The sequence below is a fragment of the Medicago sativa genome, chromosome 8, assembly GCF_051527215.1.
Source record: "Medicago sativa cultivar Bolivia chromosome 8, Bolivia_mono, whole genome shotgun sequence".
Taxonomy (NCBI): Eukaryota; Viridiplantae; Streptophyta; class Magnoliopsida; order Fabales; family Fabaceae; genus Medicago; species Medicago sativa.
In genome coordinates, this window is record NC_140756.1 from 94211138 (window position 1) to 94225747 (window position 14610).

Here is a 14610-nt window from a genome sequence, read left to right on the forward strand (position 1 = left end):
TTCTAGAGTAACGTATGTGTGCCCAAAGATCTAATCTTCTAAATGAAAGATCATTTATTTTTTATAGAAGAAAAAAGATTTTCAAATTGGATTAAGAACAAGGACACAAATAGCATAAACGCCATTTTCACTTCAAATTGTAATGACCTGCATCAAAGTCCGACAAGAGCTTTTGAGGATAATAAAGTCATTGCTTTCCATGTCTAATTTGAAAAGGAGGCACGCATTAGTTTAAGGAAGTTGATTTATTGACAATCATAAAACTTGTGTTACAAAGTAGTACTAGTGATACAAATTCATACATCATTTATTATTATTATGTACATCCATCTTTTACCAATACTCGTCAATGCCTACTAGGTAGGAACATTAGAGCATTAAACATTACCTGCTGACATCAGAACATGAAAATCACCGTTGAATAAGATCTACCTTCAGAGTTTGTGTTCCAAGAATACTCTCTGAAAACTTCAATCAGTGCCTGAACTGCATGTCTAGCTCTTCAGAAAATCGGGTTGATTGGTGACAGATCTCACCCATGACCAATTATGATCTTTTGTATTAACTGGGTTTTTTGCACATGCTACATCTTCCAGTGGAATGTATGCATAATTGCCATTAATAGGACCAGCAACAAATCCAGTATATCCAGCCATAACACCATGAATTGCAGAGTGTGCCAAGAGTGTACAATACAAATTATCCGTAGCATTTGCATGGACTGCACGAATCATGTATGTAGGATCTATATACTTGACTGTAAATAGCTCACCAGGATGGTCCCTGTCCCACCATTTCTTCAGCTCTGACTTTAACCACACTCCAACATCTAAGAAAACTGGGTTACCAGATTCATCTCGCTCTTCCTTTTGTGACTCTGTTCTTGGTATTATATCCTGGCCAGCACCCTCGGCAACTACAAGCACTGCATGCCCATTTTCCTTCAGTCGTTGGTCAAGAAACTCAAAGAGCCCTCCTTTTCCTTCCAAGTAAAAATCTAGTTCAGGGATTAGGCAGCAATCAACGTCACGGCTGCTGAGTGTTGCATGAAGAACGATGTGACCTGTGCTTCGACCCATCAACTTCACAAGGCCTATACCGTTAACTGCACTCTCGGCCTCCACATGAGCAGCACCGATTGCTTGCTGAGCCATTTCAACTGCTGTTTGAAATCCAAAAGATCTGTCGATTATTCCCACATCATTATCCACTGTTTTAGGAATTCCAACAACTGCAACATTCAGTTTACGTTGCTTTATTTCATTGAATATCTTCACAGCCCCTCGCATAGTCCCATCTCCACCTATAATGTACACCTGTTGACGAGAACAGGATGATAAGTGCATTAATAAGTATGTATGAATGCAATAGTTTCTCTTTTCTTTTTTTTTTTTTTTTCAATATTTATTTGTATATATTTTCCAGCCAGCTTAATTTGGAAGAAACACATAAGGAAGGAGTGATATCTGAATTGCACGGTTCCTGCTAAACTTTACAGGACAAGACTGAATTTGAGATGAATAGTTAAGGTGAAAATACAAGGATAATAAACAAATTGATTCTAAAAGCATAAGATTCAAGTAAATTGTAATGGTGACGTCAAAGTTATTATACATCACACACAGTGATCCATATTCCATCGAGTAGCTCTTATTTATTATGTGTGATATCAATGCATTTCCAAGCAGAAGTATTGTTGAGTTTAACTTTATTGCTGCAAAGGGGAAGAGAGGCATACAGTGTTACAGAGGTGGCACTCAGTCAGTTATAAGATGAGCAATGAAAGGCATCAGCAAAGAATCACTCGGTTGATAGATAGATAGGAAGGAACATTAAAAAGCCTTTCATTTTATATTTTGGTTTCTTTTATTTAATTCTAGTAAAACTTAATTCCAGTTTGTGTTGTGAGTTTCGCATTAACAAAACAAAACCTGATTGAAGCCTTGATTTTGGATGGCATCAACGATCTTGCATAAATCAAAACCACCTCTAGAAGTCTGAAGAACAGTACCACCTTTGGTATGCCAGTGGTGAACAATACTAGGGTTGAGCTGAACCAACGGTTGAGTAGAAGAAGAGTAAAAGCCTCTGTAACCAGCGGTGATACCAAAAATCTGTCTAACCCCGTAGAGATCCCAAAGACCAACAACAAGCTCTCTAATAACGGTGTTGAGTCCAGGACAGAGACCACCGCATGTTACAATAGCAGCTCTTACATCAGAAGGGTTGAAGAAGACGCTGTTGCGAGGACCGGCGCTGCGATAAGCGAAGCGTGTGGAGTGAGAGAAAACGAGGTCGTTTAAGGTGATGTAGAAGTGTTGGAGTTGGGGGGTGTGGAAGTAAGGGTTTAGATCAAGTGGATTTGGGAAGGTCTTGAGGTTGGAGATGTAGTGGTTGAGATGAGGAAGATCTTTTAGCTTAATGGGTTGAAATAATTGTGTTACATCTTCAAGGAGTTCTAAAGAAGAAGAAAAATCATCCTCCATATTTAGAATGAATTAAGAGAAACCAAAGGGTCGTCGTTTCTCTGTGTTTTCAATTTCAACAACGATGAACCACCGCTTTGAGTTTGAGTTTGAGTTTGACCATGAATAATCAATACGTGGCGCTCACTGTGTTTGAGATCGCATGAGTCATGACATGCCTTTTTACTTAATTAATTAACTCTGTCACCTCTTTCTCAAAAACTCTTATCTTTTTTTTCTTCAAGTTGTGTAATGGCTAGAATTCACATTTTCGTAAATAAATTAAGAGAGTTACTTTTTTCACCCTATGCCTTTCCTAGCGTGCCCTATTTTTTTCCCAAAATACCCTTCGTCCGGATTATCTATTCCGAACCAGTTCCGGAATACATATTCCGGATTTATTCGTGTAGTTTGACACCATTCACCCTGATGGTTGATGATACCAGTTATAAAAATAGTGGTCCGGATTATATAATCCGAAACGTTAGAGATATTCCGGAGTATATAATCCGAAACATGTAAATCACCCCGTTGAAATTCAACAAAAGGGGGGGTGAACGACAGTTCCGGATTATATAATCCGGAAAGCGTTAAATATGTCCGGGGTTTATAATCCGGAGTGCATCAGTTCAGAGGCAGAAGCCATCTGTTTTGGCTGAGCCTCTGTTTTAGAGCAAATTCAGTCAATGTTTTTGGCCTTTGACCATACGCAAACCAGAAAATCAAATTATAACATCAAAATTAACAACATAATATAATTTTTAAACTTTAATAAAATATCAAAATTATCCAAATGGTACATAACATAATTATCCAAAATATTCAAACAATAAAATTACATAAAATTATCAGTCCCTAATAACTACACCTCTGCTACCACCGCTGCCACCACCTCTGCCACCACCCCTGCCACCCTCAGTAGCTTTCCGACGACGGTAAACTTTGGCATCATGCACCTCTCTCAAGGCATCCTCCAAATGCTGCCATTTCTCACTCCCTTTCGGCACCAGACCGCTTCTCATCACAGCATAGATGTGGTCTCTGATGCGGCTCATCCTACCGCTAAGCTGTAAGTACGCAAGGTCTCCATCATCTTGAGCAGCTCGGGCATCAAGGACCTCACGCTCTGGTGGCTGTGGCACCGGTACCGGCATGTCTGTAAGAATCATGCGTGGATGAGACACCTGGTAAAACCAGTCAATGTATCCATCTGCTACCTCCACACCATGAACTGCAACCTGTCCCAACTCCTGAGGTGTCAGCGCATAATCAAGTGCTCGCGGAAAGCGGTTTGTGATCTCCGCCAAGTTAACATCAACAGGTGCACTCTGAACAGGATGTCTCGGTATGGTCTGAACCCACCCAAACTGGCGAAGCACCCTCTCCGGCAGGCATCTCACCATGCGCTCTCCGCATCTCAGCCATCCAGAGTAAAGGCTGACCCGCTCAAATGGACGTGTCTGACGGTGCTCTCCATATGGGGCCATGACAACCCTCGTCAAATCCATCGCATCTAGATAGCTTGACAAGGGTTGAAAAATACGAACTAATTGAACTTGCTTGTGTAGAGAAATCGAACTTACCTTCCATGATGCTTGACAAGGGTTGAAATGCGGTGCTTTTGAGCAAGAAAACTCCAAATTTGGTCAAGATTTTTGGTGTCCGGATTTTGGGATAATGTAGAGAGAGAGAGAGAGAGAGAGAAGTGAAACTGTAAAACTGTAAAAATGGGAGGTGAAGTTCCTTTTATACCTCGCAACTGTCCGGATTATATAATCCGGAGGTTTTACCTATATTTCGGATTACATAATCCGGAGGGTATGTTTGTAATTTGCGTAGGGCGCGCGAGGAGGCCATAGGGTGGGAAAAGTAATACTCATGAATTAATTGTCCGGAAAACAGACATGCCTTGGCTATTTTGGTGCGGTGTTTATTTTTAAAAAGAAAACTCTTATCACCTCTTTCTTTATTACATTTATCTATACCTCTTATAATATTGTTAATTATTTTATTAAATTATTTATTTTAATCAATTTTACATTATTATAATAATCTATTTTGTATATTTGAATGAGTTCATTCTGTTCATTTCCCCATACATCAAAACTCATTGCCTATGGATAAAGAAAGATTGCCTATGGATAAAGGGTAAACTGTATTTACTCTTGATTTCTATTTCAACTTAGACAAATAAGATGCATTCGTTTTATATTTTATGTACTTTAATAATTCATTTAATAAACTGTGAGTTATAATATTAGTCGTTCTTTTCTTTTATTATTTATGACATATATCAATTTTTAATAAAATAATACAAAACACAAACAATATTCTTATATATGTCTACCCAGGTCCGACCTTTAGCAAGTGTAAAGTGAGCTACAACGCTAGATCTTGCAATTTTAGGAGTCTAAAACTATTTTTAATATGCATCTAAAAGTGGTAAGTATATATAATAAAATATAAAAAATCAATAGACACTTGTAATAACTTGGTAGTAAATTAGAATGCAATTGGGTCCTTGGTCTTGAGGTTCAATCCTGAGCATTTGTGTGAATTTGAACCAAATATAAAAGTCTGAATTACAAACACAACTATTAGGTCATCACAATTTTTTTTATCAAACTTACAATATAATATATATTTCAGAGTTATATATGAATGTAGAAAACTACTATTCCTCAAAAAAAATGTAGAAAACTACTATATACCTTGAATTTTTTATCATTTGTTTCCATTAACAACACAAATTAATTCCGTTAAATAATTAGTATTTTTTCTATTGTTTTAAGTTTAATCATGCACGGTAATATTTTTTTTTAAGAAATTAAAATGGAATATATTAATAACAACTGAGGCGCTTCTTAAGCACAAGGTGTACTAAAGAGGACGCTCAAAAACAAAGTGTCTGACAAATATATGCAAGAACTAGCAATGGCTGATACGCAAACAACACAAGGGGTTCGCCCGCCACTGCTCGCAACCGTACACAAAAGAGGCGTTATTCGCCTTTAACCACCAATAAGCATGGAACTTAACTTTTTCCGAAAGCTCCATAATGGAAGAATAAACATTATTAAAAATTCTATTATTACGTTCTTTCCATATGAGCCACACGTAAAGGAGCCACAGAAGCTGAAGAAAAGATCTACAACTCCTCCTACCACCCAAGTAGTTTGTAAATTGAGAGAAGTGGGTGCTTGGGACGTTGTGATCTACACCTGAAAAGCCAAGCCAAAATCTGACATGCTGCCATAGAGAGCCAAAAAAACTGCAATTAATAAACAAATGTTGCGCGCTTTCAACTTGACCGCAGCCCGCCACACAAAGAGCATCATCCACTTGTATAATGGTGCGGTTCATGAGATTGGATTTTGTTGGTAACCTGTCTCGAAGCAACCACCAAGCTAAGATAGAGACCTTTGATGGAACCTGAGTGTGCCATATAAGTTTCTCTGAATCATCTAACACCGGAGGGATCTGAGCAGAGAGGGTCTGGTAACCTGAACGAACTGAATAACCCCATGTAGTATCTGCATGCCAGTGCCATGTATCTGAAACATTTATCTACAAAGTGACATTAGCAAGTAACAACCTACACTCCCCTACCAACTCCTCCTCCCACGCCCACAACCTCCTCCTCCACTTCCACGCCTCACCCCCTCATCCCAACCCAAAGAGAACATCGATGCAACTGAAATCGACTTGTCCTCTGCTAACTCAAACAACCGACCAAAACGTTGACAAAAGGGAACATCCCCTAACCATCGATCACGCCAAAAAAGAGTGGCTGCCCCATCGCCCACCTCTCTCGACACCCTCTCTAAGAACCAACCCTCACCCTCCTCTCCAACACCATCTCTAACAAAGATATTAGTACTAGTTTGTCATTATTTAGATAACAAAGACATTGTCCTTGTGAGCTTAGCTCAGTTGGTATGGACAATGCATAGTATATGCAAGGTCTGGGGTTCAAATTCCGGCCACCACCAAAAAAAAAAGATAACAAAGACATTTTTTTTAAGCAACAACAACCAATATACTTAAGACTCATTTTACACTATACAAAGTGATGATTTTTTTTAAGTTTTTGAAATTTCTTTTTAGGGTTAATTATGTTTTTGGTCCCTACGAAATTGCGACCTTGTAAGTTTAGTCCTTACTTAATTTTAATAGCATTTTTAATCCCTACAAAAAAAAAATTTACTTATAATTTTAGTCCCTGCTAAAATAAATTTTGTTTAATTATCCTTAAACTCATAAATTTATTAACGATTCTTTTTATACAAGTTTAGAACACTATGAAAGGTTCATTTACGAAAATCTATAATTTTTTAACATGAAATAAATTAAATATGAATTTTTTAAAACGACAAAAGTTTAAGATATAAGTAACAAAAATATGGACGTAGAAATCAAATTTTTACGATATTTTTTTCGGAGGACCTTTTAATAACGTTCTTAACACGCCTGTAAAAAATTGTTGAAAAACTTAAGAGTTTAAGCATAAATTAAACAAATTTGCATTGAGTAAGAACTAATATTGAGTGCAGAAATTTTTTGTAGGGATTAAAAATGCTATTAAAATTAAGTAAGGACTAAACTTACAAGGTCGCAATTTTGTAGGGACCAAAAACATAATTAACCCTTCTTTTTATTATGAACCCAATTTTTATTTTTTTTAGCAAACTTTGTGAGCTCAATTTTTAATATTAAAAATTATGGTTAGCGAAGTTCAACACAAGTTAGTTAGTTCCTCCCATATGTTATACCCTAATTTTGGACCTAAAAATATTTTCTCAAGATGTTTTCTATCTCTGATATGTGTCTTTGGACCTTTGAAAGATTGCCTATTTGTTACTGTTTACTCTGATATTTTACTCTGCTGTATTTGCATATTTCTACTGTCTATGTTTGAAAATACTTTCAATTGTGACTTTGTCTATGTTTTCTTGCATTTCAAGTCATTTGAATGTGTCCTTGATCAATTGCATCTTTCTCTGCATTTTACTTCAATGTTATTTGCAAAATTCATGAAAAAGGGTATTTTAGTCATTTCCTGCATTCAACTCATTTTAATCCTTGAAAATTGTTTGAGTCTTTTCAATTGGTTTGTATAAGTCCTTGTTTCAATCTCATGTGAAAATCCATTTCAAAAATTACATTTGAAGTCATTTCGAGTCAGTTTAGCCCCTAGGGGCATTTTAGTCATTTCCAGTATCAAAAACTCTTTAAAAATCCTTAAAAATTGTCTCTGAGTCTTTTCAATTTGTTTGAATAAGCTCTTACCTTAATTCCCCGTTAAAAACCATTTTAAAATTGCATTTGAGTCGTTTCGAGTCATTTTAGTCCCCAGGGGCATTTTTGTCATTTCACACAAAATTTTGGCAGAGAGAGGTTACTTTGAAGTACCTCATTTAAGTAGTTGGTTCGTTTTAGTCCATTTTGTGTTTTTTATTGGTTCCACTTTACGTTATTTTCCATTTACCAATTTTAAATTCAATTTTAGTTTAATTTTCATTTTAGTCCTAAAATTTCTAAAAATTGCATTTTAGTCCTTCTGTTTCATTTTATTTCTTTTTAGGTCTTTTTTAATTTGAATGTTAGTCCTTCAGGTCAAACTTTTGTTTTAGTCCTTTTTTAGGTCAATTGCATTTCAGTCCCAAAGTCTTAAAAATTGCAGATTAGTCCTTAATAATTTTTTACAGGTCAGTCCTTTAAGTTCTGAAAATTGCAGAATGGTCCAAAGAGTTAGTTGCAAGCTCATGTTCACGTGGCAGCACCTTACAGGCCAAGGCATCACATGTGTCAGCTTATAAATAGCTGAATAGTGCTAGTACCATTCAGAATTCGCCAAATCATCACAAACACCTTTCCCATTTTCTCTCTCTTCTCCAGAAAATCAAAAACTTTAACCGTTTTCCAGAACCATGAAGAACACGATGAACAACTCAAAACCCTAAAAAATTCCAGAATCAAAATTCATCACAATTGAAGCAAATTACGACGATTCTCAGAGATTCATCACTGAATCTTCATCATTGAATCGTGTTTCTTCACAATTCAAGTGAGATTCCGTCACTTACAGTGACAGATTCAATCACGATCACGAAGAAACTTCGAGAGTGAGAAGAAGAAGGATCGAAGCCAGATTCAAACCGGAGAAGAAGAAAGACGAACTGAATCAAACCGGCGTACAAGAACCAGCAAATTCACCGATTTATTTTCGGTTCAAAGCCTCATTTCTGAAGAATGAAGGAAAACGCGAAGTCTTCCGTCATCTTCTCCGTTCGTTCTCCGATTTATACCGAGGTAAAATTCTCGTTCTTCTCTCTTTTAAATCTCCAGTTTAATTGTTGTTTCGAACAAAGAACGGTGTAGATCGAAGAATGAACGGTTGATTTCATAAAAAGTTTCAGAAACACAGAAAACTGTAAAGTTCAAGTGTAGATCTACACCGATCTACGCATTTCCTGAGGAAACGAGTATCATTTTTGAACTTAGGACGAAGAAGACGATTTAATGATGCAAAAAGTTTCAAGAAACAACGAAGTTTCAACTCCGGTGTGGCGGCGCTAACGCCAGCCACCGCACCGGAGAGAACTCCGGTCGTCTTCTTCGGCCTGCAAGTTGCAGAGCTCATGAGCCTTAGAGGGAGAGGGACGAAGTGTAGAGAGAGAAAAGAGAGAGTGAAAATGAACCAAAACCGGTTCAAGGCCTTATATAGGCCAATGAGCCGGTTCGACCCATGCCCGCTCCATAACCCGATCCAGTTGCTCTCAAGCCCATTCTGCATGCCTGTGAGCATTTTGCTACGTGCACCCCCCTGTTTGTGTGTTTTTGGTAATACCTTGCTAGTTACACCCCTGTCTCATAAAAAACCCTTTTTAAAAAAATTCCTAAAAAAATTCCTATGTGTTTTAATGTGGTTCTTGAGGTTTTTTTTGTGAATATTTTACATGTTAAAAGTTGATAAAAATGTATGTGATATAACTTGTGATTTGGATGTCTTTCTTGTTGATTTCTTGTGTATTTTTGCTATGTTTGGCATGATTTTTTTTGTCCAACTGATACATGTACTTGTTGTGTAACCTTGTGATGTGCTTGCCACTAATTTGTATCTTTGTTTTTACAGTTTGTGAATGTGATTTGTCAATTACTTGTGTTGCAAGTTATGTGGAAAATAAAATGCCAAAATATGTCTAGAACATATCATGATTCTTGACTTGTTTGTATCCTTACAATCCTCATATTATTGAATGTAATAGAACCTTTAGAAAAGTTGACATGATGGGAGGATTATAGGTCATACACCTGTCTTGATATTATGATAAGTTTTAGGAATATCTTGCCACTTTTAGGTTATGGGTTCCATTATTTTTTGCCAAGTTTCTTAGTGTTTCTTTTGCTTATAATTTCCATTCTATAATACCCTATGCTACTAACCACTTTACTTCATGTTTCATACATCCATAAGCATCTCATCCTCCATCTTATAGTCCTAGCTTTTGATTCTTGCATTTTAAATTTTGCCAAGACTTAGTATGTAAAACTTTAGGGACTTTGTAACTTCTTTTATGCAATTTAAATTCTTGCAAGACCATAGCATGTATCTAGGCCAATGATGTAAAGGACAATGGACTCTAATGATGTACACCGACACAAGCACCGACACATGCACACACCTCACTTTAGATGTATGGCTAGGATATGCATGTTTAGATGTATGCTTAGGTTTTACACCTAGAGAAAATTCCAATTTTCCAAACGCAAAAACTTGAACCATCTCACTCAATTTTTTTTTCAAATAAACTCTTGGAACACATTCCAAGTGAATTTTTCTCTTTATTTTCTTAATAAAAGCATCAATGAAACTAATTCCAACTTTGACTTGTTTTTGCAAATGACTAATTCAACCTCACAATTTCACAATCTTATGCCCTTGAGGCCTCTCTCTCTCATTCTTCAAATTCCAATTTTCCAACTTAAAATCAACCAACAAAAACAAAAACCTTTTTGGAAGAGAACTACGGTGGATTTGATCCCTTAAATGGGTACGTAGGCAAGGAATCAAAATTCCTTCAATTCAAATAAAATAAAAAATCAAACATTCTTCTCCCTCCAATTCTTCACTTAGTAAACTCTTAGGTAAATAAACAATTTCAAAATAGCATTTAAAAATAGAGCGCGCGCGTAGAAAGTAAAGACGGTTCCTATAGGATACTATAGTCGTTATGGGTGCCTAACACCTTCCCGTAGCGAAAACAACTCCCGGACCTCGATTCTCAAAGGGTTTTGCTTATTTTTTCCTTCCCAAGAAAAAATGAGATATCAAAGATTAAAAGGTTCAAACGTAATCAATGTTTGACACCCGAAAACCAAGATAAAACACCATACAAACTTACTTTTACTAAATTTATAAGAATGACTATTTTTTATTTCATTTATATCTTAAATAGATGGTTACTATTGTTTACAAAATCTTTTTTCTCTGAAAAATATTGCTTACAAAATCTTGTTTTTCTATTTGGGATCCGTTTTTATTATTTGAATATGACCTTTAATTTTATCGGAACGACCCTATATTTACCCCTAAACAATGCCGGTAAAATACACTGGTTTAATAAAAGAGTCTCTCGTGAATTTTCGCAAGGTTATATGTCCGGATAACTAGCAATTTCCATCCTTTTAATTATGTTTGGTTATGGAAAATGCTATTTATCTAGAAAAATAGCATCAAGAATTTTTCAAGACACATGTGGCAAGTTTTAATTGCATGATTTATTTGTCCACTTCCTATTTTTCAGCCACACCTCCTTGAATTGTGGCAAATAGTGCATTGTGATTGGTTGCTTTTTATTCTTGAAGAATTCTTGATATTTTTTTCTAGAGATATAACATTGCTCGTTTGGTTATAATCTCTATATCCTACTTTTCTTAAAATTTTGAATTTTTATGTCTCATACTTATTACCAAAATTGTTTTGGAGTATATATCCTTAAAAAAAAATTGTTTTGGAGTAGAAATACGTCAGGTTGATAATTTTTAAACAGATTTTACGGATATTTAAAGGTACTTTTTATCTTTTTGAGTTAGCATTAGATTTATTGTGTGGAATTTAGATCTGATCGGGCTATGCCTTTTTTGAAAATATTTACACTCTTAAAGATGTAAGGTATGGGAGGATGAGATTATGCATCACTGCGCGTTGCAAATTACGAAGTTAGAACGTACACCCTTCGGTCACTATTATAAGCAAAACTTTGTATTTTAAGATTCATTTAATTAATGATGTATATAATCTTTATAAAGACCATATACATCATTAATTGAATGAATCTAAAATGCAAAGTTTTGCTTAAAATAGTGATCGGAGGGTGTAATTTATCATTCATTTTTACTTGTAAAAAATCTATTAGGTGTTTAACCAATTTTATATATATATATATATATATATATATATATATATATATATATATATAGGGGTTTGCTAGAACACACCCACTAGTTTTTATGTGGGAGTGTTTTAGCAAGTAAATAACTAAAAAGTGGTTAAATACACCCTAAGGTGTATGTTGCTATAACACACCTTCTAACAATAACAAGTGGGTGTGTTCTAGCAAATCCTATAGGCATTTGCTAGAACACACCCACTAGTTTTTATGTGGGAGTGTTTTAGCAAGTAAATAACTAAAAAGTGGTTAATTACACCCTAAGTTGTAGCTTTGCTAAAACACTCCCACATAAAAATTAGTGGGTGTGTTCTAGCAAACCCCATATATATATATATATATATATATATATATATATATATATATATATATATATATATATATATATATATATATATAGTGGTGTTTCTGCATTGAAGTTACACTTAATAACGTACACTGATACACACAAAACAAAAAAATTAGTTACACTTACAATACAGGTGCCATTTAGTTTACACCACTAAATAGAATTCCCAAACTTTGTACCAAAAAAAAAATGCCCTAACTTACACCACTAAAATAACATCTTGTATCATCTTTTTCATCATAAGATCTGATCCGTTAAAATAAATTTATAATATATCAATGGTTTATATTGAGGTGGTGTAAGTTGGAGCAATGTATTTAATGGTTCAAACTATACTTTGCCTACAATACATTGATAAACACACAAAAACAAAAACAAAAAACTACGTTACACTTAGAATACACTAATACACACACAAAAAAACCTTGATCTACATATAATTTACATTCTTACAATTAACCATAGATTTATTGGATAATTAATGTATCTCTCTTATAATATGACAAGATATCAGTTATTCAATAAATCTAAAAAAACAACTTCTTGCTTATGATAATTACCATGTGAAGGGAGTATATAAGGTTGATTCGCTGTATTTTTATTTTATGCAAAGTTTCTTCCACGTCCAGACCAACTCTGTCTTTAACCATGCCCTGCATTGAAGGTAATGTGATAAGACGTCTCTTTAAAGAATTAAATTAAAAGATATATGAATAAGTATATGTCCGATCGATAAAGAAGAAGTATAAAAAGGGGAAATTTGTACACTTCAATTATATATAAGGTGTGAACGAACGTGTGTAGCATCGTGGTCATAAATCATGGTAGTAATAATAAATGATGAAAAAGAAAGTTGGTGTGTTAGCAGTTGAGAGTTGAAATAATAGTAAGTAGTATGTACTATAGTATACTGTCTATAGTGTTGTGTTGTGAGCAATTAGGCTGCCTGCTTGACTCCCTTCACGCCAAGTAAAAGGGTCGTCAACCATTTAGAGAAGCCTCTTATATGGCATGCAGGGAGCCAGGCAAACACAACATTTTGCATCCGTTTGCTTTGATCAAATCTAGCATGTTAGAAAGAAAGAAAGAAAAAAAAGTTGCAAAATTGACACTAATATGTATATAATGAATGAATGAATGAATGAATGAATGGAAAGAGTTAATCAGTAGAAGGAGTGCATATATATAAATTAAGATATATATATATATATATATATATATATATATATATATATATATATATATATATATATATATATATATATATATATAGTTTAGAAAAAGTGAAAGAGAGGGAACTGATTTGTTGAAGGAGATTGGAGTGAAGAGAGTGAGACAAGAGAAAATCCATGAAAGGAGAAGGGTGATGGTTCTAATATTATTGGCAAAGACGGCAAACAAAGCCTTATTCTTAACTTATTTATAGTATTAAACGTAACTCAACTCTTGTATGTAGTTCCATTGGATAATGCCAAACCTGCCAGCCTCAATACTTCTTACAGTTGGTCTGTTTTGGATTTTCCTTCCTTCCTTGGAAATTGTCATAATTAACTTACCTTCCACCACCCACCGTTCACATTTCAGTATAACTTTCTCATTTACATTGCTTCATTTATTTTTTGTTTTTGAGAAAAATTGATAAAGTGATATATTAGGATACGTTTTAAAAAAATTGAACCCCAACATTAATTTATCTTTTATTTGCCCAAACAACAAGTCTTGTGTTTGAATGAACAACTGTGTCTCACTTAGTTAACTCTCAGTGACGTAGCTAGAAATTTTGAATAATGGGAGCAAAATATATATATATATATATATATATATATATATATATATAAACTTGTAGTAGAGTCATTTTAAATAATTTAGAAACCCTATTCTAATTATGAAGTATGATCATCTTAAACAATTTAGACACCGGTGTACAATACTAGTTTAGAGATCGAAACTGATTTGGAGTAGTCATTTTAGTCTCTAAATGTTTGATGTGTTTTTACTAAAATATTTGAAAATTATCAAAACTATGAACACATCTTCAAACGTTTCTTTTGTTATTCATTGTATAGATCAAATTGATCAGTGAAAAATATATTTAAAGATTAAATTAATTAACTAAAGACACATTTAAAAATCAAATAACTATTCAAAAAAATGTTTTTTCATTTTAATAGAAAGATTGATAACTCCTTTTGATTCAAAACCATTTAAGTTTTTTTTTTTAAATAATAGAAACCTCTTAAATTTTTCTATAATATATAATTACATTATTATTAATTATTCAGACGTTTTTGTTTAATAGAGTCGATAACATATGTATGGAAGGTTGATAAAACTTTTTTAGGGA

The 14610-nt window shown here is 34.4% G+C and overlaps 2 protein-coding genes across 2 annotated transcripts; both read right to left on the reverse strand.

The window, feature by feature from the left end:
- Window positions 1-226: 226 nt before the first annotated feature.
- On the reverse strand, window positions 227-2620 carry PFK2 (phosphofructokinase 2). Its single transcript, XM_085737834.1, has 2 exons — window positions 1932-2620; window positions 227-1316 (listed from the first exon to the last, which is right to left on the reverse strand). The coding sequence occupies exons 1-2, from the start codon at window positions 2484-2486 to the stop codon at window positions 495-497; spliced, it is 1377 nt and encodes a 458-aa protein (XP_085593960.1). The 5' UTR covers window positions 2487-2620; the 3' UTR covers window positions 227-494.
- A 3060-nt stretch (window positions 2621-5680) lies between these two features.
- Window positions 5681-7777, reverse strand: LOC146903586 (uncharacterized). The gene is made up of 4 exons (XM_085737254.1): window positions 7755-7777; window positions 6100-6326; window positions 5851-5998; window positions 5681-5714 (listed from the first exon to the last, which is right to left on the reverse strand). Exons 1-4 carry the CDS (start codon window positions 7775-7777, stop codon window positions 5681-5683), a joined length of 432 nt encoding a protein of 143 aa, XP_085593380.1.
- Between the last annotated feature and the right edge of the window lie 6833 nt (window positions 7778-14610).

Coding starts and splice junctions, on each gene's coding strand:
- PFK2 (XM_085737834.1), bottom strand. CDS start 2,486: ATGGAGGATGATTTTTCTTCTTCTTTAGAACTCCTTGAAGATGTAACA. Junction 1,317..1,931: donor AAAATCAAGGCTTCAATCAG/GTTTTGTTTTGT, acceptor TCTCGTCAACAG/GTGTACATTATAGGTGGAGA.
- LOC146903586 (XM_085737254.1), bottom strand. CDS start 7,777: ATGGTTTTTAACGGGGAATTAAG. Junction 6,327..7,754: donor GTTTTTAACGGGGAATTAAG/GTAAGAGCTTAT, acceptor TATCTTTGTTAG/AGATGGTGTTGGAGAGGAGG. Junction 5,999..6,099: donor GCGTGGAAGTGGAGGAGGAG/GTTGTGGGCGTG, acceptor ACTGGCATGCAG/ATACTACATGGGGTTATTCA.